This window comes from Choristoneura fumiferana, chromosome 10, assembly GCF_025370935.1.
Source record: "Choristoneura fumiferana chromosome 10, NRCan_CFum_1, whole genome shotgun sequence".
Taxonomy (NCBI): Eukaryota; Metazoa; Arthropoda; class Insecta; order Lepidoptera; family Tortricidae; genus Choristoneura; species Choristoneura fumiferana.
The window spans coordinates 40,214-66,639 of NC_133481.1; the positions used below are offsets into that span (position 1 = coordinate 40,214).

At 41.2% G+C, this 26,426-nt stretch overlaps 2 protein-coding genes across 2 annotated transcripts; one reads left to right on the top strand and one right to left on the bottom strand.

Annotated features, from left to right (window-relative positions):
- Nucleotides 1–2,100: 2,100 nt before the first annotated feature.
- Nucleotides 2,101–15,357, top strand: LOC141431798 (WD repeat-containing protein 26-like). Its single transcript, XM_074092980.1, is given in 12 exon segments — nt 2,101–2,266; nt 3,277–3,433; nt 3,436–3,509; nt 3,823–4,011; nt 4,546–4,679; nt 5,460–5,577; nt 6,770–6,898; nt 8,095–8,231; nt 9,786–9,886; nt 11,209–11,324; nt 12,114–12,273; nt 12,632–15,357. Coding segments are annotated over 11 exon segments (1,464 nt in total). The 5' UTR covers nt 2,101–2,113; the 3' UTR covers nt 12,270–12,273; nt 12,632–15,357.
- Nucleotides 15,358–15,855: 498 nt separating this feature from the next.
- Nucleotides 15,856–18,286, bottom strand: LOC141431543 (trafficking protein particle complex subunit 4-like). The gene is made up of 4 exons (XM_074092719.1): nt 17,867–18,286; nt 17,651–17,742; nt 17,389–17,575; nt 15,856–16,121 (listed from the first exon to the last, which is right to left on the bottom strand). The coding sequence occupies exons 1-4, from the start codon at nt 18,039–18,041 to the stop codon at nt 15,922–15,924; spliced, it is 654 nt and encodes a 217-aa protein (XP_073948820.1). The 5' UTR covers nt 18,042–18,286; the 3' UTR covers nt 15,856–15,921.
- Between the last annotated feature and the right edge of the window lie 8,140 nt (nt 18,287–26,426).

Consider the following 26,426-nt stretch of genomic DNA (forward strand, 5'->3'; position numbering starts at 1 on the left):
AATAAGACCAAAATTTTCAGCATACCTGCTCCTTAAATGCTTATTTTGAACTAGTTTGTGGCAACAATTGTTTTGTTGAAATTAAAATCTGGATTGAATCATGATGATGACAAAGAATTGATTGAAGCAGAGTAGAAATAATAAATATTTCCATAAAACAGAATTACCAAATCCCAATCATATTTGATGACCAACCAACTGTCTTGATTTGATCTTGCTTTTTTTGTCATACCCTACCTAAGTGCTAAGTGATTTCTAATTTGTGAACTAAAAAAATGAGTTGGTATTATTCTGAGTTATTTATATGTGAAATTGATGAATTGTATAGTTAACCTCGTGTGGCCCAATGTGCAATAGAATGTACACAATAAGTTCAAGGGAACTATGAATCTATGACAATGTAATAATGTAAAAATTCTTTAGTTTTACACCATGGCAGTTTGACGGAATTACATTCTAATTGCTTTGTCAATATTTATATGGTGGGCTTCAGGAGGCTAAGAATTTCTAGGCCATTTATTCCGTATTTTTGCTTTAGGCTTGGTTATTTATTACCTATCTGGGTATACGTTATTTTAGCATGGATACTACTTAAAACTGCTAAACATATTTGAAAATTTTTATAAATGTCAAATTAAACAAAGTTACCAAATGAAATATTACTACAAATACAATTTGCTCACTCTGTGAAATTTGATTTGGTTGTAAGTGTATACTTCATTTTGTTCAGTTGTACATGCTGAAATGTGAGAATAAAACTAATGCAAAACAATTTGAATTTGAAATATTAGATGCAATAAGGCAGTATTTAGTATAATTTGAAACTATGTTAAGGTAATGTGACTGATGATTATGATGTGTGATGATTATCTTTTTTGATGATTAAAACTTTGTTAAATATTATGTATTTTCAAGTCTGTGGCTTATAATTGTAAACACACGAAACTCTTTGCCCAATGGCAACAGGTTCCTAAAGCAATAAAACTGATTAAGAATATTTTTGAAAAATATTGCTTAAATAACAAATGAAGTTAAATCAAATAGGTGGCTGTGGTGGGCTTTGTGACTTTTTGGTCTTTTCCTACCAACATCACAGACAGGCACAAGAGTGACAAGTGATGAGGTCTGTTAGCTGATATATCAATCCAATTAAATTTGTAAAATATGGCTTCAGCAATTAAAAAATAAATAATTAGACATAGTTTGGTGTAAGGCCAAGGGTGAAGTCAGATGACGCTCGTCTGCCCCTGTTCCACCTATCCCTGTAGCTATATCCCCCCTGATAAAGATACGTGGAATATTTTTTCTTTCTTCACTACCAGTAGGGATAGATGGAAAAAATGTGTCCACTTATCCCTTCCATCCCGGTAGGGACATGTGGATTTTTTTCAAGCTATCCATCCTAGCTGACCGTGTGGTAGGGACTTGTGGATTTTTTTCCAACCATCCATAGTAGATGGCTGTCTTGTAGGGACTTGTGGATTTTTTTTCAACCATCCATAGTAGATGGCTGTCTTGTAGGGACTTGTGGATTTTTTCCAACCATCCAAACCGACCCCATGCCGTGCCATTTTTTGAAGTTGATAATTGTAAAGTCACGCCATTTTCTATGCTGGTTATTCTTTAATAATATTTAGAACTATTTTTTTCAAGTTTCTTAATGCTTGGTGTGAAAAGTTGTATGAGCTACTCGGGAGCAAAATTATTTTCATCTTGGGCGTTAACACTTGAATCCCTCATTACGCTCAAGATTCTACTTTAGAATCCCTCGCTACGCTCAGGATTCTATTGTAGAATCCTTCGCTACATTCTGGATTCAATTTACGCCCTCGCCGTAATTACACCATTTTGCTCCCTTGTGACATAAATAACTATTTCCACATAGCTCTATCAGTGGGGATACAGCGGTAGGGATACGTGGAACAGGGGCTTGTCTGGCTTCACCCTAAAGATTGTTATTTCACAAGATAAACTCATCATTAGTCAAGTTTTAGCCACAGTGTTAGACTGGAATCTGTAATGCTTGAGCAAACAAGGAGGTTATATTGTTGTGGCACCCGGTCGGGCTAATGGTCGTGTCGTGTGTCGTGGCAGGCGCAGCGCGGCGCTGCTGATGGAGGAGTCGGGGCTGCACCTGGAGCACCCGGCGGCGGCCACGTTCCGCGCGCACGTGCTGGCCGGCGACTGGGGCAAGGCCGACCACGAGCTGCGCGCGCTGCACTCGCTGCTGCAGACCGACGCGCAGCTCGAGCCCAGCGCTCTCGCCGTACGTACACCTACACACACTGCGGCGGGGCCGGGCCGGGCTAGACAGCGCTCCGTTCCATGACTCATTCATTACCCTCTTAATTACCCTCCATTGGCGCAAGTAAATTTTTTTTTTATGTAGTTAATAATAATAATAATAATAAATTTATTTGTACATAAGCATGTTACAGTTCATACAATAATTAGGTTTGTACATGAGAGTCATTATAGAGTATTCAGAAATTCTGTCCCCTAAACTAGGTATAAAATACCTATATCTTAGGGGCAAATGATTTCTCCGATTTCGAACATCTTAAATACAATGTTAGGACAAAATGGCAGTACAATAACTTTCTTTAGTACAATGAAAAGCAATTAAAGTAACAAGGTAATAAGTTACAAACAGTCTTACACAATAACTAACAATACGGTTCTTTATAAAGGACTCTGGGCGGTAGGTTATCCTTGGCAGTTGTTACTTGAATGTGACTACTTGAACATGCTTACACCGTTTGTTGGTGGGCCAGCTAATGAGGGCTATCGCGTATGAATTTGCCGCTAGAGGCGTTAGTGTAGCGTGAGGAATGTCAAATCTAATAGTTTTTGGGTGAGCTACGCGGGTTTATGTATAATTAGAATAATTTTGTGAATATTTTGCAATATCTGAAATTAATTATGGCAAATATGCGTTCCGGGGCAATGAATGTCTGTGTTTTGAGACAGTTTTGTCTTTAAGGTGTATTAAATATGATTTAATCTAAACTTTGTTTTCACGCCCGTAATAACAGACTTTGAAAGCATACTAAAAACCTCACCCACAGTGGCGCCATCTAGTGAGACAAAAAACGATAGCCCTCATTGTTCTTATTGTGTAACATACTCAGAATCACAATCGTTCTTACTACTTCTTTTTGTTACATGAGCGTTCGGCGGTTAGACGCCATATGATCTTGAATCTTTACTAGGTTGGTATCATGTGTAGTGCGCTACAATACAAGTGTAACGGTGTGGTGTGGTGTGGTCCTATAGGAGATGCAGTTCGTGGTGCTGGAGCAGAAGTACCTGGAGCACCTGGAGGCGGGGCGCGCGCTGGACGCGCTGCACGTGCTGCGCAACGAACTGACGCCGCTGCAGCACGACACGCCGCGCGTGCACCGCCTGTCCGCGCTCATGATGTGCGCCGACGCCCCGAGCTGCAGGCGCGCGCGCGCTGGCCCGGCGCCGGGCCCGCCTCGCGCGCCTCCGTGCTGCAGCGCGTGCAGGTATGATATCACACAGTTCCGATGGATGCGGGGCCGAGTTTTCCTTTGCCAGTATTTTCTACACGCTGGCCGTGCGTGAGGAACGATGGAGTAAGGTAAAATTCAAGCGGCATATTATTTCATACGTGGATTTTATTGACCAGTGTCGCGGTCGACACTGTCTCATGCTCCATGATCAGATGATCGCTCGTCATTCTAAAAACTCCGTCCATCGCAGTGAGAAAATAAACGTTATTCCAAGTCTACGTCATACTATTTCAAATTTCCAGTTGATTTAATGTGTACCGCCATATAAGAGTGTTATTGGTGTCAGGCGGCGCTCCCGCCGGCGCTGATGATGCCGCCGGCGCGGCTGCGGGCGCTGCTGGCGCAGGCGGCGCAGGCGCAGGTGGCGCGCTGCCGGTTCCACGCGGCGCCGCGCCCGCCGCCCGACCACATCCCCTTCTCGCTGCTGGCCGACCACCACTGCTCGCCGGACTCCTTCCCCATACACCCGCTACAGGTAATGACTCGCGCAACACCAGGATAACCTGTTTTCGTGTATTGTCATTCCCAATCTTTTACTGGTTAACTGTTTTGCCACGCCGTTGTAAAAAATATAGGCGTAGAAATTATGATCATCATCATCATCCCAGCCTGTATACGTCCCACTGCTGGGCACAGGCCTCCTCTCAGAATAAGAGGGCTTGGGCCGTAGTTCCCACGCGGGCTCAGTGCGGAACTTCACACACACCATTGAATTGCTTCGCAGGTTAGTGCAGGTTTCCTCGCGATGTTTTCCTTCACCGTAAAGCTCGCGGTAAATTTCAAATGTAATTCCGCACATGAATTTCAAAAACTCAGAGGTTCGAGCCGGGGTTTGAACCCACGATCCTCTGCTTCAGGGGCGATAGTTCAAGCCACCATGGTTTTTACAGAAACTACGATAGTATCGTAGAAAAAAAATGGATATTTAAAAATGAGTCTGTTTGAAATTCAGTGAAATAAACTGCCCTCTATACCGCTATACACATAAACGTGATAACTCGTGTTGCAGGTGTTGAACGAGCACTGCGACGAGGTGTGGTACTGCCGCTGGTCTCCGGACGGCAGCAAGCTGGCCTCAGGCTCCAAAGACAACACCGTCATGATCTGGGACTACGACCCGCAGGCGCGCCGCCTGGCCTTCAGGTAACCACTCTCAACTGCCTCTCCGACTAGTGAAGGTTGCCAGTCAGCTCCGCATATCTGGTTCGGTCTTTTGCCAGTCTAAAAAGCTCTGTGACGCTCTTGATTCCCGTCCGTAGCCACGATTTCTTTCTACGACCCACTGCTCTTTTGCCTGCCACTCTGTTGTAATATGGCAATTGGCCACTTTTACAGCCTTATTCATAAAACTTAACAAGCCTATGTTAACTCACAAATGCTTTGTCCCTTTCTAACAATACAAATGTCGAAGTGACAGATAAGGACAAACGAATTGTATTGTATTGTAGCGGCATTTTAACTAAAATAGGTTTGACTGTCGTTTATGAATAAGGCTGTTAGTGTTTAGCAGTAATACAATAGCTTACTGCTACATAAACGCATATTGCTTGTGTCACCGACAATCGCAATGTATATAATCTAAAGTTTACTGAATAAAGAGGTTCTTTTACGCACACCTACAACTGGCGTCTTATTGATCACCGTTCCTTCATTATTATATTACACTCTCCATCATTATCAGTTGCAGACTGCAGAGAGGACCAAAGAAATACTCTCGAAAATCGAGTAAAAATTGACACAATCCCCATTACGCGACGAATCATTGCTCACTGGCCATTGCCTTCTGTCTACAATGGTGATGGCCTGTAGTGAGCCACTGCACCTGAGTTGCACTACAAATTTGACGAGTTTGCCGACGATATTCCACCTCAATAGCGTGTATTTCCAAGCGCGTTAAGTGTAATAATGTGTGTGACGTTGCAGGAAATCGCTGGAGGGTCACTCTTACGGCGTGTCGTTCCTGGCGTGGAGCCCCGACGGCCGCTGGCTCATCGCCGCCGGGCCCGAGGACTGCCCCGACCTCTGGATATGGAACATGGAGGTCAGACACCAACTACTTTACATCTGCTGTCTCTCAATGATGTTTTAAATGTGAAATATTGTTTGTGTGTACAGGTGTGTCTTTGTGTGTTACCATTTCCCGCTAAAACGGCGGACATTGAATGATTTTTGATGTGCAAATGCTGAATTTTTGGAATAACTCTTCTAAGTCGTTACACTCTTGGCAGAGTGGTCGTGGTCGTCGGATGAAGCTACTCAATAGTGAGCCTTTATAGCGACTTTCTTGGAAAATTCAAATTCAAAAGTTTATTTCGGACCTAAAAATCCATAGTGTTAGTTTACAAGTACTTAAGTATAGGGGAAAATAGTGTTGTGATTTCCCCTTGCTTTCACACCGCAGGGCTGGAGTTTTGACTCCATATATGGAGTGGAGTTCGTTGTTGGCAACACAGAGCGCCGCTGCCCATTCTTCCATCAGAAAGAAAGAGAAGGAAGACATTTATTCTCATTCACAGACACACAAATACAACAAAATCAAAACAAAAAAAAACAATAAACAGCAAACAAAAAATAAAACAAAAAATAAATAATAGATTAGATTAGATTATTTATTCATTCAGAATAAAATTACATCATAGTTTGTACATGTCAAAGTTACGACGAATTTATACTGAAATTGTCAAGAATACACAAAAGATTAAATTGGAAAACAATTGAATGTCACAAAATGTTAAAATTGAATAAAATAATAAAAAAGCAAAAAACAATTAGAATTCAAAACAGGTTTTCATAAAATTAAAATTAAAATAATGTCAGGGGATCGTCCAATTAATTTTCATAAAATAATTTGAAAAATAATAATGGCAAGTAAAAACTGAAAATAATAATCAATATTGAAAATAATCAGAAGTCAAAAACAAAAATAAAAATGTAAAATAACAATGAAATTTTAAAAAACTAAAACTAAATATCTGCAAATTCATTAACAGAGTATAGCGGTTAATAATCCACGGGAAGAGATAGAACTCTTATTTTAAAACCCGGCAACGAACGCACTGGAATAACTTATAGGGGAGAGGCGAGCGTTGTTCTGAATTAATTGCGTGGTCGAGACGCTCGTCGTCTAGCAGTTACCTGGGTGGGAAGCACACGCAATGTTCAGAGGAATCGCTCCCCTTGCTCGTTTAGCTTTCAGTCTGCGACCTTATTGAACGTTTGGTGCCGTGTTACAGACGGAGCAGCTGCAGACAAAGATGTCGCACTCGCAGGAGGACTCTCTGACGGCCGTGGCGTGGCACGCCGGCTCCGACAAGTTCGTGTGCGGCGGCGCGCGCGGACAGTTCTACCACTGCACGAGAGAGGTACGCCCCTCCACTGTGTACACTCACCTGCAACAATATCTGACACAAATATCTGACATGTCCTACTGGCCCTAGAAATAGATTTGTAAGATATTTCTGCACCCGTTGTTTTGGCAGATATTGGTGCCGGTGGTGCTGGTGACTACCAGTATCATTTAGTCCCAGAAAGACGAATCGCTGCCCATGATTTTCCGGCGTTTTTAGGGTTCCGGAGCCAAAATGGCAACACCGGAACCCTTATAGTTTCGTTAGTTACGTCTTGTCAAAGTAGCTATTTAGTTTTGTAGTTAAATTACAAAATAAATATTTATGGGAGGGGGGCACTCCATACACGTAACAGAAATTGAAAAAAAATTTAACTCGCATCAACGTGTGGCACATAGTTCGACAGCTCTTTTGAAAAGATAGTAAGGTTTCTCAAAACTTTTTTGATTAAGTGAAGATTTCTGGAAATAATCGCTCCCAATGTAGCAAAAAATAGTTTCAAAAATGATCGGATATTACCGTTTTTGAGTTATTGCCGAAAAACTGCGCTTCTCAATAAAAGGACGTAAGTGCCGTGAAGATACGCTCTTTTCTGGTAATAGATTTTAAGACTGTAATAAGTGTTTTAATTGTGTTATAATGCACATAATATTACTTGATTTTTTTCTTAATGGCTACGGAACCTTATCTTGGGCGTGTCCGACACGCTCCTGGACGGTTTTTTTATTCATGATTACCGTTCCGGCAAGTATTATTCAATAGCTCAGGGTTGTTATGTGAAAACTAAAGACAATACCGATGATAAGGGCTGTTTCACCACCCATTGATTAATTTTATATGCCAGATAAATGTGAGGCCGTCTTCGTCTATTCGAACAAAACAAACGGAGTCAATGTGACGACATTTATCCGTTAGATAAATTTAATTATTGGATGGTGAAACGGGGGTAAATCTAGCTTGATCAAAAATCATGCGTCTAATCCTTCTTGGTAGTAAACGATAGACGGCAATGAGTGAACGGAGGACTACAATTTGGCCGCTTTCAAGTCTAGGGTGAATGAGGATTTATTAGGCAAGCGTGCTCCATCGTAGGCCTCATCCTCGCTTCTTTCCATCAGGCGTGATTGTGGCCAGTTTTTAAAAAAACTGGTCAAAACACTCATGCCTTTATCGATATTGGGCGTAATTGAGATTGGGTGTTGGTGTGTCAGGGGCAGCTGCTGAACAGCTGGGACGGCGTGCGCGTGAACGCGCTGGCGACGCGCGGCGACGGGCGCGGCGTGCTGGCCGCCGACACGCACCACCGCGTGCGACACTACGACTTCACAGACCTCACCGACTGCAACCTGTGAGCACGACACCGGCGCCGGCGCGAACATAACACACATAATCCCTCTACCTCTTGTACTTACTCTTATTTTACAAATAAATCATTCTATCTTATCCACTTTGATTAATTGACGAGAGGGCAAAGTGGTTTTCTTGTTCAACTTTTCTAAGAAATGATACAAGTTGATAATCCCGCCATTTTCTATGCTGATTGTTCTTAAAATAGTTGAATATATTTTATCGAGTCTTAATGCTCGGTATGAAAAGTTTATGAGCTATCTATAAAATTATTTTCATCCGTTGCTTGAATCCCCATACGCACAGTTCTAAGAATTCCTCGCTACGCTCAGGATTCTAAGAATCTTACATTCTGGATTCAATGTACGTCGCCGTATTTATTTATATATTATTATCCCAGTCGTCCATAGCGGTTTTCGAGACTGCACGCCCTCATTTCATATAAAGCGTCTCAAATAAAATCAATAAATTGTAAAAAAAAGCGTGCCCTGGTTAAAGTCGCGGGTTCACGGTGGAAGCAGGCGGCTTCCGAATGCAACAACTAAAGGTCTAAGGGGAGTCCAACAGTGGACGTCCTTGCGGGTGATATGATGATGATGAAACAAAAGCAAGGAGCTAACCTCTTTGACCCTTCCGCCGACTCAACCCCAAAAACCCCAAAAAGAAACATTTTCTCTACATCCAAGTAGTTATACTCGTAATATAATATACTCACAATACCAAATAACATAGAAAATCACTTTGCTCACCCGCGATTTTAAGATAGCAACGTGTATGCGTCAAATTGTGTTCATTACAGCTCCATCTCCACGCTGTAACGTCTACATCACACAACCCTAACTATTACCAAAGTGTAACGAAAATACACGCTGTATATCTATTTTCCTAACTCATATATATTTAAAGTAGTAAACGGATAATAGTGCATTGCGGTTTAAGGGCGGTAAATAAGGAATTACGAACGAAAGCCTATTAGAAACCCGAAGTCGAAGACTTCTTCTTAACTCTAGTACCACCCGTGCAACATACAATGTTTTTTATCACATTTGCGAGTAAAATTGTATATTTGTAAAAGAAAAACTAATATTTTTTCAAAAATTGCCGATACCGCTAACTGCGTACTAATTTTCTTGTCATGCTAATCTTTGTTTGTCCGTACTAGTTTTCTTGTCATGAAGCCCAAGATCGGTAAATGAGTTTGTTACTGCATAGCGTGCAGCAGCGCGCGGAGCTGGCGCTGCCAAGAGCGCAGTCAGCGGTATCGACAATTTTTGAAAAAATATTAGTTTTTCTTTTACATATATACAATTTTACTCGCAAATGTGATGAAAAACATTGTATGTCGCACGGACGGTACTAGAATTACGAACATCGACTCATTAAAGCCCTCAGTCTTTGACTTTGGGCTTCTAATAGACTCTCGTTCGTAATTCCTTATTTACCGCCCTTAAGACACAATGTACTATAGCGGGTCGAGTATTCCTTGATCAAAAGTGTTCCCCGAGCACTGTTTGAATGTGTTGTGATGTGTGTGCGTGTGCGTGCGCGTGCGCAGGATCCAGGAGGAGCACGCGGTGATGGCGCTGACGGTGGACGCGGCCGACTCGCTGCTGCTGCTCAACGTCGCCAACCAGGGCGTGCACCTCTGGGACATCCGTGAGTCCATTGTCGCTCTTTTCTTTTAAAAAGTTAACAAGTTTTGCGGGCAACCAAACGACCATGCCACGGGCCACGGGCCAGTGGCAAGTTGTCGTTCATTGTGGCGTTCTGTGGGGGAGGACTTTGTTCAGCAGTGGACGTCTTCTGGCTGATGATGATGATGATGGTGATGTAGGCCTTGTTACTTTTGTGGTACAAGCAGTAGCGAAGCTATCAAATGGCCAGGTGGTGCAGTGCACCAGGGCCCCGGAGCCCAGGAGGCCCTCTAACCGAAGCTTTGAAAAAAGAGGAGCATAAAAGAAAAAAATGTTTTGAAGGCCAATATCAGTTCAAGCTACGTGGAAGGAGGGGGTGAGGGCCCGATTCTTTCTCTATGCACCGGGGCCCTTGTCCACCTAGCTACGGCACTGGGTACGAGTGGCTGCTTTCACGACATGACAGCGGATTATCCGCAGCAGTTTCTTTGCCAGGACTTAAAGGCACAATGACCAGCACCAATAGCTGGCACAACAAAGTGTGCATATTTGTATCTGATGAGACTATTTCTAGGATTGGTAGGATCAGTCAGCTATTTTGGCACGCTCCGCTACAGCGGCTACAGGAGATGTTCAGTCGTACAGATTACTATCCACTTTACCTTGTGATGTTGCGTTGTAATACTACATAAAAATCTGTCTTGTTATAGACGGATCGACTGTACACATGTGTAGTCGAAATAATTAGCAATAAAGTCATCTGAAAAGTACGAAACTAGTTAGACCGTCCTGGACTTCTAGTCGTGACTTTGAGCCGTTTAATTTTAAGGTTCTGTGCCTTTTCCCAACTCAAGTTTCCCAAATGTTTCATTTGCCAACTTCTCTGAAACTATATTATTTTCGGAACATTCCTAAAACAAACCTAACCTAACCTACTGTGTTCAATAAAAGTATATGAAATTATATGAGATATAGAGATGTGAAAAGTATATGACACCAGCAGTGGTGTAGCGGTATAGCACGCGGTACGGAATACCGAGGACCTGGGTACGATTCCCAGTGCTGGTCTTATTTTTCTGGTTTTTCTGTGCATCTATATTTCAGTTTGTATTTTCAATTTAGGTTTTATGGGAAGTAAAAATTTGGAATTGAAATAAAAAATACAAAAAGATTCCAAAAAAACAATCTTTATATGAAATTACACTGAGAAAAATTTTTGGTTCCAGAGAAAATTGAGAGTTGGTAAATGAAACAATAATTCTGCGAAAAGACGGAACCCGAATTTTAGTTATTAATAATTGCGTCTCGTGCACTAGTTATTAAATAATAGTATTGTTGCGCCAGGCGCACGCGCACTGGTGCGGCGCTTCCGCGGGCTCTCGCAGGGGCACTTCACCATCCACGCGTGCTTCGGCGGCGCGCGGCAGGACTTCGTGGCCTCCGGCAGTGAAGATAACAAGGTATGCACACCAGACAATATGGTTCCCCTGAAGCGTAAACGGCTGCTAACAAAAATCACGATTACATTCGAAACTATGGGAAAAACCAGTTGGAAACTTGTAACTAGGACAGCTGTAGCAGTCACGGGCCAAAATTGTCGTGAACAAGTATAAGAAATGCAGTCTAGCGAAAGCCAGTTTTCCACAGAACGACAATGCCAAAAGATTTTGTCATTTGCAAATGCCATGTTTGGTGTCGATTCTCACTGTGCTAATTTATTGGCTTCTTCACAAATGTTCAAAAATATTGTACACCAACTATGAGGTTTCGTGTCCGAAGACACAACTAGCACTTCTGTAACTCAACGAAATGAGGGCTATCGTTTTTTGTCTCACTAGATGGCGCACTGTTGCGTGAGGTTTTTAAGTATGGCTTTCAAAGTCTGTTATTACGGGCGTGAAAACAAAGTTTAGATTAAAATCATATTTAATACACCTTAAAACCGTACCATAAAAATATCGAGCATGCCACAGTGTTGCATAGTCCCCGTTTTGTTCGGAAAAAAGGGAGGACAAAGGTTTCCGAAAGACAAAACTGTCTCAAAACACAGACATTCATTGCCCCGGAACGCATATTTGCCATAATTAATTTCAGATATTGCAAAATAGTCACAAAATTATTCTAATTATAAATAAACCTGCGTAGCTCACCCAAAAACTATGAGATTTGACATTTCGGAGACCTCACGCTACACTAGCGCCTCTAGCGGAGAATTCATACGCGCTAGCCCTAATTGTGTTGTTGTGTAGGTGTACATTTGGCACATCTCTGGCGAGGAGCCGGTGGCGGTGGTGGCGGGGCACTCGCGCTGCGTGAACGCCGTGGCCTGGAACCCCGTGCACCACGACGTGCTCGCCTCCGCTTCCGACGACTACTCGCTAAGGCTCTGGGGGCCGCGCTCCTAGTAAGGTACGCTCACACGCACACCAACACTAAGGGGCTGTTTCACCATCCATTCATCATCATCATCATCATGTCAGCCGAAAGACGTCCACTGCTGGACATAGGCCTCCCCCAAGGCTCTCCACTCAGACTGGTCTTGTGCTTTACGCATCCACCGCGATCCCGCGACCACCATCACCATCCATTGATTAGTGTTAACTGGCGGTTAGGTGTGATGCCGTCTCTATTTGTTTTGTTCGAATAGACGGAGACGGCATCACAGTTAACCGTCGGTTAACACTAATCAATGGATGGTGAAACAGCCCCTAAATCAACTAGAATGTCTATGTCACAGCTTAACAATAAACGTGGTATTTATTCGCAGGAGAGTATTGAGCGGCCCCGCGCCGCCGGCCGCCGCCCCGAGTTGTGATTACAAAGCCGCGACGACACCCCCTGCCAAATAATATCATACATATTTGACTTTGTGCTAAACAGTGCGTAATCGTGTCATTTTAAAAGAATAAATGATTGCGAGACGCGTCCCATCTCGCATCCGGACGTGTCCGCTGAATATGATATTCAATCGACACCCAGCGGTTATTTTATTACAATGTTAGACGTTTGTGCAATACGCGTGCCATGTTAGTGCAATAATGCGACCGGCGATATCTCCGGCGGGTACCTCGGCGTCTACATTACTGTCCACGGTTGATATCAAGAATCGGGAATCATATAACAATTTTATTAAGTGTACTATTTATGGGTTGTATGTCACAGGTTATCATTAGGTACCTAATCTTCCATGATGTGAGAACGGCGGACTCGATGCTCGTGTATGGGAAAGTGCAACTGTTGTTTTTAAAGGAAATATATGGATTTACTATCATACAGCTATTTATCCAAATATCTTCCCATTAATGATAATGTTCTGGGATGATTCGAGACCGACTGCACTAGCGCGCCTTACGGCTGACAATTACAGCAGCCATCGCAGAGGATAAACCCTTGTGGGCACATGGTGACAGTGACTCAAAGCTATCCGTCAGTATCCATCCTGGAACCGGGGGCAGTTCTAGTCACCTATGTACACAATAGTTATACCACGTACTGCGCAGCACCTCACTGAGCCCAATTCTGGCTGCGTGGCTTGGCTGAATACATGATTGAGGCTGAGCTAAGTGTGAAATAGTATTGAAAGGACCATGTAGACTTCATTCACCCCGGATTATTCCAGGACATAACGAGTGAAACTTTCTTGTGGACGTATACGGATCGTCATGACAAAAGAGAGTAAATACTCAAAACCATAATACCTACTTATTGTTTATTCCCTTTTTCTATTTAGTTTGACCTATTCACCTCTCACACTTCTTATCTGGTGGTTCAAGCATTTTCTGGGGCTCGAAATGAACCGGATCGGAACTTAATCTTTAAAACATTTCTTTCTTCTCCTTAAATTTTGCAAACCATAAAATTCCGTTGCAAAATTGCTGATTCGCTCCTCGAATTTATCTTGTAATAGTAGATAGTACACTTGCAGATGTAAGGAAAAAAAGGTCAAAAGCACATTGCTGACAATGCCGTTCCCAAAGCTCTTAAATAATAGTTTATTTTGGCATGATGATGGGCGTATAAATAAATAAGTACGCACGTGCCCGTGTGCCCAGACCCTAACGATAACCTCTAAGGGACCGGACAGGAGCTTGCCACCCAGACCCCGCGCTGGGCCGGTCCGACGGCCGTGTAATAATGCAAATAATTATATTATAAGGTATGACAACCGACAACGATTATAGTCATGCGATCCCTGTTTGAGACTTGACGCGAGCGCGTTTCTAATGGTAAGGTACGACGTAGGCGTAGGAACCAAACCGACTGACTTAAGGGTTTAAAGACGCGTCGCTCACGGCGCCGACCGACTGATCTTGGCTTGAGTGCTTGACGTGTGGATTGGAATGGTTTCATTATTAATAAGATATTATTAAAAATTGATCGAGTAATTATCGTAGTAATAAGATGCGTCAACTAACAATCTTAAAACTGAATAAATAGGAGAGATACTTAACAGATCTTGAAACAACTTGATACAAATTTTGGTTCCATCAGCCGTATATTTATTTTAGTGCGTATTTCGATTGTATTGTTGAAAGTGGACTTAAAATTGTTATATCGGTAAATTAAGGACGGTGTATGTTTAGGGCGAGATCGCAGCGGGATTCAGGGCATAATGTACCGATGGTGTTCCTCACGGGACGCTCTGAAGATCCATTGCTCCGTAGCCTGCCGCGAGCGAGCAGCGGACAGCCGCGGCTGATGTAAATTAAGACTTATTGATAGCGAGCAAAGGAACTTATTTTGTAGTGGAGACCGGCTATCGGCTCTATTTTTGTACCGACCACAACCTCCCAAATAGCTTCGAGTTGAACGAGCTTCGCTTGCCTGTTCCGTTCCGATGCGGGACTGCGTGCAATGCTCGGCGTCCACTTGTCCCACTTGACACTTGTGAAATTAATTTAATGAATTTATCCAGTTTATGAGTTTGAAAGTCCCGTCCCAGCTGTTGGCGGCGGCGAAGCATTGCACAGTAGTTCAAGCCCTGTTTTTGACGAAATATGGCATTTGACGTTATGCAACGTTCAAATGTTTGTTGATGAGTACTGTATAAGTTGCCGGCCGGCCGACCCCGCGGCTGCAGGACCGCTTCGCTACTCATTCGCCACGAGCTCTATCAAAATTATGTGCGGTTTTATATGGCCTTTTATTTTGGATTATTTACTGTTTTTATAAGTGCTAATTGTAACGCGTAGTTCGCACAGTGCCCCAGCGAGTCTCCCGCAGCGCAGACGCCGCGCGCCGCGCGCGCTGCGAGCGGCCGGCCCAGGCGTCCCGGGGCCCGACTCTGTACCAAATATCAGGCAATAAAGTGTGTGTGATTGTCTGTGTGTCGTAGGAAGTACAAAGGAGCGATCGCTGAGTAAGGTTAACGAGTAACGATAGACATTATATTAGACATTATACGATAGGGGAGCGCAGTGAGGGCCCGCGCCCGTTTGAATTGTTATTAATAAATAATTATTATATATCAATAAATTTTTTATTGTAAACAAATCTGGTTTTTATTTCATCTGAAGATTCATCCCTTGATTTTTCAAAGCAATTCACAAAAATATTTGCCTAAAATGCTTAGAGTGGGTGGAAACCTTTCGAAAAGTTCTTTGTTAGTGCGCTTCTATAATCTTCAAGGAATCATCATCATCGCCCCAGCCCATACATGTCCCACTGCTGGGTACAGGTCTACTATCAGAATGAGAGGGCTTCAAGGAATATATGTGCCATCAGCCAAATAAGTGGTCTACCAATTTTTAAACAAGTTCTTATCAAATGAATATGTTGCTAAAGTCGAACTTTTAAGTTGACAGACATGTTTATTGGCATTATTGTTTTATGACATGCAAACGATTATCAACTTTAAGGTGGTAGACCACATTATTTGGCTGATGGATGGTACTAAATTTCGAGTCTCTAGTTCAAAGGTTTAACTAGGCCCCTAAGACATTAATTGGAGGAAACATTGCAAGTCAACTTGCAATAAAATAAGAGCCACAGTTTGATTAACATAACTTTATAAACAATAACATAGCATAAATAAACTTAACCATACAGCCAGCGCTCCTATAAGTTGTTGGTGCCATTTTTATCGACGAGCTCCAGCAGCGTGTGCAGCGAGGTGTCGAACAGCTCGCAGCGGATGGGCATCTCCAGCGAGTAGAAGGGGTTCTTAAGCGCGTAGTCGGCGTACAGCTCGTAGATGCGCCGCAGCACGGCCTCGCTGCCCGTCAGAGACACGGCGCTCACCACTATGAACTTCACCCCTGCAGTACACAAATTTACATACAAAAGTATTTTTATTTGTCTAATATTTTAAACAGGCTTATGTAGATGGACATTACAAACAACAGAGTGGCTTGGTCCGGCTGGAAAAAGACAAAGAGGATGGCAAAAGAAAAGATGGGTTGATGAAATTGTATGTGAGTGAGTGATGAGTGTAAGATGAAAAAGTGGAAAAAGATGGAGGAAGCTTTTACCCAATAGGGGCCATATAATAAACTACTTATCACTACAATAATTTATATATAAACTTATTCTATGTATTGTATGGATACATAAAGCTTTAATGATAATTATAATAATATGTACACTAAATGTGACTGTCAGCCTCATGGAAAGCCTTAAAAAACTACATTAAAAAGAAAGAAGAAATAATTATTAAATGATATTATAACGGATAACTCACTTCTTAATTTATCGACATGTTTCGGATATGAGTGAGTCTCACGGTAGTTTCATGTTCAAAATGACACATAATTAATAAAAATAACAATAAGAAGTGTTGCCGCTATAAAAAGGTCCTGGCTCAGCATATCGCTGGTTAAAGACTGCCTTGCTCAGAGAATTTATGCTTCTAATAGACTGTTTGTAATTTTTTATTTACAGCTCTTAAGAAACAAAGTATCTATGACTAAAAAACATATTTCAACAAAATTACATATTGAGTTGTTTACTTTTTTGTTAATAGGTAAATTGCTTCTGTCCAATGGGACTATTTTGCCAGCATCAAGGTTGAGAGCTACAAATGATATGAGTTTTTTTTTTAAACTTAAGTATGGCGCTGTGCTGTCAAATGACCGGTAGGGTTAAGTCAAAGTCAAAATATCTTTATTCAATTTAGGCTATAACAAGCACTTATGAATGTCAAAAAAAAAACTAGCACCGGTAGTTAATTCGGGATACCTACAACAACTTCAAAAATTGTTAACTTAATTATAAGACATATACTAGTTAGAACAAAGAGAACAAGACAAGGAATGCTTGATGTTAAAGTGGGAAATAAATCATGTTAGGTAGGACATCAACAAAGTTAAGTGTTTACAAATTGTTTACTTAGGGGCTGTTTCACCAACCATTGATTATTGTTAACTGGTGGTTAAATGAGATGCCGTCTATTTGTGTTTTTCGAATAGACGGAGACAGCATCACATTTAACAGTCAGTTAACACTAATCAATGGATGGTGAAACAGCCTCTTAATCTTATTTCTATTGCTGAACAAACCGAAGTATAGAAGTGTAATTGTCAATACCTGTCAGTGTCTGGAAGCAGGACAGTTTGAATGTGTCAGCAGTCAGGGACTCTATCCCTGATGACTTGGGCACTGGGCTGAGTTGGCTGGCCAGTGCAAACAACGGGTAGAACATGCTAGCCAGGACTATTTTCTCATTTGTGGTAGCTCGCGGACGCCCAAACTTTAAACTTAGGGGATAGTTTTCCTAGAAATATATAAAATGTTAAGAAATTTGCAAAGAAAAACATTTAAAATGGGTGGAATACTTTGCTAAGTTTACCTTAGTTTCTATCACTTCAAAGACGTCTCTGCCATCTTCTGTGGTCCGTCCCGATACTGGTGAGCCATTTACAGAGAGAAGAACGTGGCCAACTGAAACAAACCACAATCACGATTGAAAGCAAATAACATATCTGGTAATTTGAGAATGAGGCTTATAATATAGTATTACAATGTTCAAAATATGTGTTACATTTAGTTACGCAGCCATTCTTACCATTTATTCCGTCTCGTTGCCCAAATACTACGACAATCTTTTTATTTTCATATTGCAGTTTGATGTCTAATGGAAACCCGAATGTTTTTTCTGTCTCCACACGGGGAATGTTATGGTCGTAGTTGTAAATGAGCCCGCCAGATTTGCTAACGATGAATACTCCGTATATAACCATTGTCGATTTGTAAACTACGTAAAGTTAAATTAAGTTATCCGCTTTATCATCAAAACAACTCCCACTGTCTCCCACCCTACACAACTGACTGGCAAGGCAGCATATTATATTATATCCGTTCTAACTAGGACCAAGAGCGTTCTAAAATCTCAAGTATTTCACGACTTTCATTGCGTAATTCCTTGTGCCTCAGTTATGATGACAGACTCACTGTAATTATAAGCAAAACTAGACTGATAAATTTATTACGTTGGACCAGAAATAAATTGACAATAAACGGTCGTACGTGATTTTCGAACATGACGTTTTGACAGTTGAAGAACATTATTGCCTGTGTACAAAATTATTAAGTTCTCAAATTAAAGTCTAGGGCGCCTATTACATTTGGTTGTCCTCGACTTCTAGCCTTTGTGTTCTAGCCCTTTGAAGTTATTTCCTAACTAATCACAAAAAACTACGGAACCCCAAAAAAGCCTGCGTTAATTGCAAACGGAAACCTCTACAAACTCGATGTGAGTCAAATAATAAAAAGGTTATCAATAAAATAGAAAAGACAAGACAAGTACTTACTTACTTACGCGTACTGTTGACACGTCTTCTAAGTCGCTAAATTCTTGACATAGTGCTATCTGACATAGCCGCTACTGAGCGAACCCTAGGAATATGACGGATTTCCACTTGCTTTCCACACCCTAGTGCTAGAGTTCTCGTAGTTGGCAATAGAGAGCGCTGCTTCACTTACATTTCACATTGCCACTTGCATCCACCAGATGCCCGCAACACTTGAGATTTCGTCAGTCCACCTAGTGGGAAGTGGGGGTACGCTTTAATTGCTCAGGAAAGTAGAATTAGGCAGTATTTAACTACGTATTAACAATCGACATCATTCAATTCACTATAATCGTTTCTCTGCTCTGGAGGAGTGGACCACTTCCATTCATAATCTGTAGTTTGACGACAAATTACTCAATCTCTCGTTTAGTAAATGACACACCCACACATGAGGGACGTGACGGCGACAGTGTTTGATGACAGGATTAAGCGGTCCAACGAGTGCAAATATACGAAGATATGCCCGCATTCGTCTCAAGTCCACCGGAACTGTTATCAGCACTTCCGTTGAGCTATCTCTGTCTCAGTGCAATGAGCAAGCCTAGAGTCGTCTAAACCTTCCAAAGCTCCGCGTGATGGGGCTGACTCACGCAGTCAACAACCGATCTGCAATCACGGGCTTATCTCTTATCATCATCTCTTATCGTGCTGTCACCGAAATTGACGATTTATACCGGCCTATAGCATTTATTAGGGTGACTCACGGAATGAGCTGTTTATAATTATTGTTTATTTTGATAATTTAACTAAGACAGGCGTCATTGAGTTTGTTCTAGGTAGTAGACGAGTTATAGTGGATTACAAATAAATGAATGTTAGGCATTACATAATAAATATTAATATTCGTACTACCTATCAATGTCAATTCAACTACATGGTGTACACTACAGCACAATGTCTCTTATTTTCCTCTCTTCCCTATTTATGTTTTTACTGTGTTTTTGTTGTGATGTAGTGTGTTTTTCTTGTCAATAAATGTTGTGAGTTTGAGTTTGTTTGTGAGTTTGTGTATACAAGGTGTATATAAATGAAAACCAGAAAGTAGTTTGCTCAGAATCGAGAGTAAAATCGATTACACTATGTTTTGAATCAGGTGTGTTGTAAATCCCTTTTTTTATTGGGCCCAGTCTAAAAATTACGTCTAATAATATATTATTAATTACCTGTTGTAAACTAGTCCTTCCTGCTTTCTGTAAAAAAGGTTGCCTGGAAGAGACCGCTCTTAAGCGACAAGGCCGCCTATTGCTCACCTTGTATTTTTTTCTCTGTGTATCTGTTTTCTGTATCGCTTACTATGTCTGGTGTACAATAAAGAGTCTTTGTATTGTATATTGTATTGTACGAATTCAACATGTGCCAATTAAATGTTTTTGCGAGGTTGCATACTATTTAGATAATTAATACTGGTCGTTTTGGTGTCAGTTTGTTTGTCTTCTAAAAACGTCGTAGTTGTAGAGTTACAAAGCAAGCAGAATTAGTGACTTAACAAAACCCATGAATATTTTTTGGAAATAATGAAGGTATCTGAAAATAAATGCAATGAATCTTAAAATGAAAAAATATTTTTTGGGTGTCTCAGGTTTTCAGTTACATTTAATTAACACCTTGTATACAGCTCAATATACATATTAGGTATACAACATTATTGTTACAGCAATGACCAACCTGAGATTAGGTATTGACGGAGAAAAACAGCAGAGGGCGGTATGGCGTAGTGGTCTAATCCAAAAGCTAACATTTATGCTACTAAGCTTAAATTATAGGGAACTAAGGGGCTGTTTCACCATCCATTGATTAGCGTTAACCGACGGTTAAATGTGATGCCGTCTCCGTCTATTCGAACAAAACAAAAAGAGACGACATCACACCTAACCGCCAGTTAACACTAATCAATGGATGGTGAAACAGCCCCTAAGTGTTGTAGAAATGTCTCTGAGTAATACTTAGTTAGTATTATACATATGATGACATTAGGTTTAACCTTGAATTGTTCGATCACCGCAGCATAGACCCAGCCTCTTTTAGTTCTCAGAATCTATTAGAATTTGCTACGAAACACGGGGATTCAACCGACTGAGTAGAAAAAGTTCCGTCGTAACTAGAAAACCTTACAATAATTGTACAATAATTGTATTTATGTTGTTAGTTAAAAATTTTTTTTTTCTTAGTAAATCTACATATATATACCTGTGTTTTCTGTTCTGCTTATTATTTGTTGGTGTGCAATAAAGAGTTATTGTATTGTACTGTATTGTGTACATTTCGTGTCACAACAGAACACTTAAGGTGTCCAAAGGTTTTGACTATGTAAGAGAGCAGCTGCTTACAAAAACAGGCGTTGTCAATTTGCGGTAAAAAGTCCGCTTACTGGTTTATATGTATACCTATAATATACGGTTACCTACTAAAACAAAGATTGTGTTGTTTATTATAAATTTACAAGTGGTTCGATCACGTCGGCGTGGGCTCGGGTTTCCCAGCGCGACATTACCATATCGTGTGGTGCAGGGCGACCCGAAGACGACCTTGGGCAAACGCGTGGACTCTATTTGCGCTTAGAGATTTCTGTACCATGGATAAAACTACATTGTCTACTTATAGAGCAGTTGTATTCGGCAGAACTGAAATTCAGGGAAGGGAGATGGCAGATCAGGCGACTTTCGGAAGGCGCCACATCAAGTTTCTCTCCCGGTTCGGATAGTTCGGAAAAGTAGTAAATCTGGGGTTGGATCTTAACAAAAAAATTACATTCGTTGTATAGTGGTTTGAAACCCTGTCACTTTCAGGCATCTTAAATAAAGCCAAAGTACTGAAATCCAGACTAAAATTTATTTTTTCAAGTATACGCATTTTAGTATACGCATCACCGACATCGCGGCGAAATTTTCGCTGCTTATTATGTGTGCTGAGAGTACCTAACCAATTTGTGTGCAAAGCCATTGCTAGCCGTACAGTCATAAGCACTAATATCTGACACAACAAGCGTGCATAAATATCTGATACGACTCTATTTATACGGCCGGAAGGACGTGTCAGATATTTTTGCACGTTCCGCTGTGGCAGATATTAATGTGTGACTGTACCTACCAAGACGTGATTAGGCCATAAAAGTGAGCTTCTATTACCTAGCGGAGACGTATATAAGTAGGTACTTAAGTAGTTACCTGGTACTTGAAGTTCCGTCTCACCCCCGCACCCTCTGTAACGTGATAATTTTACGTGAAATTCAACTAACGTGACTTCGTCGACTATGACCTACTCGTACAGTAATAGTTGGGCATGAAGCCTTGTACAAGCCAGCGCCCAGCTCCGTCGCCAAGGCATCGGGGCACCACGGAGCCCTGCGGCTGTGATCGCAACACTGTTCCGCCCTGCCTGCGGTCGCTCTGCCTTTCTCCGCGGCTGTCGTTGGGACCCTGGAACTGCACCAAGTCTTGTGTGTGGAGTTTAGAAAATCAGTGTGTCTGATATGAATTCCAACAAAACAAATATTTCTTCCAACTGTGGATTTTCAAAATAAATGTCATAATGAGTGAAAATAATTACGACTTTTATTTTAAGAACCGTACCCATACTTGGTGGTTCACTATTCATAAGTATAACTCGTTTATAAGTACATTATATTATTATACTTAAAAGTCAATAGAGTCGCAAAACAATCGAAGTGTAGACTAAGGCACTTGTCCCACCGCCGACGATGAGCGAGAAGCGAGCAGAGCGAGTAACTAGAAACGAGTGGGCGAGCAGTGAAAAGCGAGTGTTCGAGCAGACGGGCGATTACTCGCTCCACTCGCTCGAGCCGGGCGGCCGCCAAGCTAATAGCGCTGAGCGAGTATCGCTGAGCTAGTTTTATAGCTCAGCGAGTTTTATAGCTCTTGTCGCTGCGACAAAAGATGTAAGAGCGAGTTCTCGCCGGCAGTGTGAACCGCCAGCGATCAACTATTAATATATATGTCTTTTTTACTCACACAGGATCTTATATCTTTTGTTCGTTTCTTGAGCGAGAAAATAGTCGATAGCCAATCGTTTCCTCGCCGGCGGTGAGACAGCTGCCTTACACATGTTGAATTTGTATACAATTGTGTTCTGTGGTTTTGTTTATGGTTTTGATTCCGGTGAACCTAGGTATCTGTTGAGAATATTATATCGTGCTCGATGTTTGATAGCTTAAGTAAGGGTAAGTAGCCTAAGTAAGGGCTATCGTAAGCCGGGGCAAACCACGTGACAATTGATTAACTGAAGACAGTCAACTGTTCAGTGTCAGCGACTGAACATTTTCGAGGCTTGTCAGGAGTACCTACAGTTCGATAAAATTGCAGTACCTACAATAATACCCACGCATCTTCTGGAGACTAACTGGTAAATTAGTCACAGCATTTAAGTATATGAACACAACCTGTCGCAACACGGACTTGGCCGATGATGGAATAGGTAAGTAAATGTTTATTAGGTCTAGCTAGAAACAACAATAAATTAGGTATTTGAATTTGAAACACGGAAAATTTACAAAATGTCCGATAGGTCCTCCATAAATTACGGCGTAGATCAAGGGGTGGAGCGGCGCAAGAACAAATTAGTTGAGGTTTTTTTGTAGTAATAAGTGTGACAAGGGGGGGGGGGTCCAAAAATGTTTGAATTTAATGTAACGTCACTTATGTTGGGCCTAGTCTGCGGCAAGATAAACTGCCGAACTTTAAGGGACACTATCATCATCATCATCATCAGCCCGAAGACGTCCACTGCTGGACAAAGGCCTCCCCCTTAGAACGCCACAATGAACGACAACTCGCCACTTGCATCCACCGGTTTCCCGCTACTCTCACGATGTCGTCAGTCCACCTGGTGGGAGGCCTGCCAACGCTTCGTCTTCCGGTTCGTGGTTGCCACTCGAGGACTTTTCTCCCCCAACGGTTATCTGTTCTAGGGACACTATAAAGGACGCATAAATTGTTTTCTCATGGAAATAGACGAACGGCCATTCGCGGCCTTAGCTGGTTCTATCCAACAATCAATGACACATTGCTACAAAATATAAACTCTATCACAATTTGTAAAATTTGAATTCTAGTAGCTGTTACCAAATTTCATCTAAATCCATTCAGCAGTTTATTTAAGCGTGAAGTGATAATAGTAGGTAGGTACCTATAGTAAGGAGTAAGGACATAAGGTTTAAATACAGCCTATTGTTACTTCTCTTACAAAAAATGTTGCATACCTATTACAACCCCTATGTTTAGGTATAGTAGGTACCTGTTGTGTAAAACATGTACAGTTAAGGGTGAAAATATGAACTTATTCAAAGTTTCAAAATAAGTACCACAGACAATAAGGCCGTAGTAACATATTTTTGAGTGGTTCGAATAGATACTTATTTTTGATCTTGACTGTACCTACATATAGTCAATGTCATCGTTTCGTAGCTCACCGCATAGAGTTAAAATATGTTTATTTTAGTTCATAGTATATCTATACTTCTTCACCTTAACCTAACCTAACTAACTCAGAAAAGTTGCAAGCCCCCACATTGTTATTTCAAAGTTCAATATCTCAAAAATTGCTGAACCGATTATAACTAAAAAAACTTAGCTTAGCAAAATCCCCAATAAACTACCTTTCGATTAAAAAAATCGCATCAAAATCGGTTCATCTGTTTTGAAGTATGATGCCACAGACAGACGCCCAGATAGACACACATGTTTATAACACTCCTCTCTTTGAGAAAGTCAAAATGAAGCTATGTCATTAAGTATGTTTATCCGCTGCCTTGGAGAGCCTTGGGGGAGGCCTATGTCCAGCAGTGGACGTCTTTCGGCTGACATGATGATGATGATCCGCTGCCTAGTACCCATAACACAAGCTTTGATTGCTTTGGGACTAGGTTAATTGGTGTCAAGTGTCCCGTGATATTTATTTATTTATTAAGAATAAAAAAATCTTGGGCTATATTAATTAGCTAATTTTGGCGTATCACCGCATCTAATTAATCGGGTCAAGGACTTGCAGTGTCGCGGTGCGCAGACGCAGCGTGCATCGTAATCTTCCGAGAAAACGTTTTCCTCGCGCAGGCGTGACGTCACTCGTGACGCGGCGCGCGTATAAAGCGGCGTGGCGGCGGCGCCCGCGGCCTAGTGCGAGGCTGGGATCCCCAGCAGCCGGTCAACCTGGCGCCCCGCGATGCGTGCATGGAGCCCGCGCCGGCGCAGCCCCCGCGCGCGCCCTCGCCCCCGCCCTCGCCAGCCTCAAGCGACGACCAGCAGGATGTGCTAGTGCCTTCTGGTAATAATCCCAGTGGTGATCTTGTGACAGTGTTGTGTGTTTGTATGATTTTCCCTGGATTTTTCAGTGTATGTTCGTAAGTAGTATCGTAAGGAGATCAGGAGTAAGTTGGTCAAAGGATCACGAAGTAATCAATTGACGAATGAATCATGATTATCCTTTGGTACCTTGACTCATGGAAGTTCTCAATACTCAAAAGAGCATAGAGGCTGTATTCGCACATGGTCTATGATGATTCATTTATTGTATTTATTTAGATCAAAATTATAACACAGTAATACTTACAGGAGGTACTTAAGCACTGTGAAAGTACAAAAAAAATTAAAGCCACATTAGTATTGGAATTGAATAAAAATTAAACAGAAGAGAAAGTACATTTATTTAATGCCATAAAAACAAACATAGAACAAATACAAGACATAGGTACATGACGCTAAACAGGTCCCCAGTCAGCATAATGCCACGGCAAGCGGCGCTGACTTTCAGTGAGGACCTTCCCAATAGTGACAGGTTGCTAGCCTTTCGCCTACGGTATACCTTAACCACATAACCATATAAATACACACTGTCATAAATAGAAGAATCACCTGGTACACCAGTAAAGCATTTTACAAAGATTTACATCTAAATTACCTACTTATGAAATCAAAAAGTATTATGACAAATCATTCGACAGTGGTTGCTGCATTCGCTGATCGTACAATGGTAATGCGTAACCGCAGTTCGACTAAATTAAGTATTTCTTCTATGAATTAGTGACTTAGCAATCGAAAGTTTCTAGTGAAGGAATATTCAATTTTACATACGTGATAAGGTAATTTACCGTATTGGTATTTGCATAGGTTTTCGCACCCCGTCCGGCGCCCGCGCAGCGCCGGCGTGTTTAGGCCTAAGCACCTGCTCCACGTTACTCTACCGAGCAACATACTGTACTTACTTACATTTGGATTTGTTTAACACTAATCAAATCTATAAACAAAGCAATGTACTTAGGTTAATAATTTAATAACTAAATCTGTTAGTTAGTAAAATCCAGATAACAGTTACTACTATACTATACTCAGTAACAACTGATGGATCCTAGTTATCTGAATATTATTTTTTTATTATTATTATTACTATTGCATCGAAGAAAAGTTTCAAGGTTCAGAAATATTAATTTTAACAAACAACGAAATCTTGTCGAGAGATCATTAGATATGCCTTATTTTATTAGTTATTTCAACAGCCTGCAATATTACTATTTGATACATAACATAATATACTATTATCCTTTACTAATAGGTATCAAAAATGCGTGTAAAATAAACTTAATAATAATAATAATAATAATAATCTTTATTTCAAGTAACTGTGACTCATTTTGTATAGTAGACAGGCTTATTTCTAAATTAGTAATAAAATCGTAAAATGAAAAAATTACATTAAAAATAACATTTACACGAAGTGAAATCAATCATAATTAATGAATCATATTAGGAACCTCAGTTTAACTCC

Bases quoted from the DNA above. Each gene is read 5' to 3' on its own strand.
- LOC141431543 (XM_074092719.1), bottom strand. From the start codon at position 18,041: ATGGTTATATACGGAGTATTCATCGTTAGCAAATCTGGCGGGCTCATT. The intron at 17,743-17,866 runs GTAAGAATGGCT...GGTTTGTTTCAG, and splicing joins GCAACGAGACGGAATAAATG to TTGGCCACGTTCTTCTCTCT. The intron at 17,576-17,650 runs GTAAACTTAGCA...ATATATTTCTAG, and splicing joins TTGAAGTGATAGAAACTAAG to GAAAACTATCCCCTAAGTTT.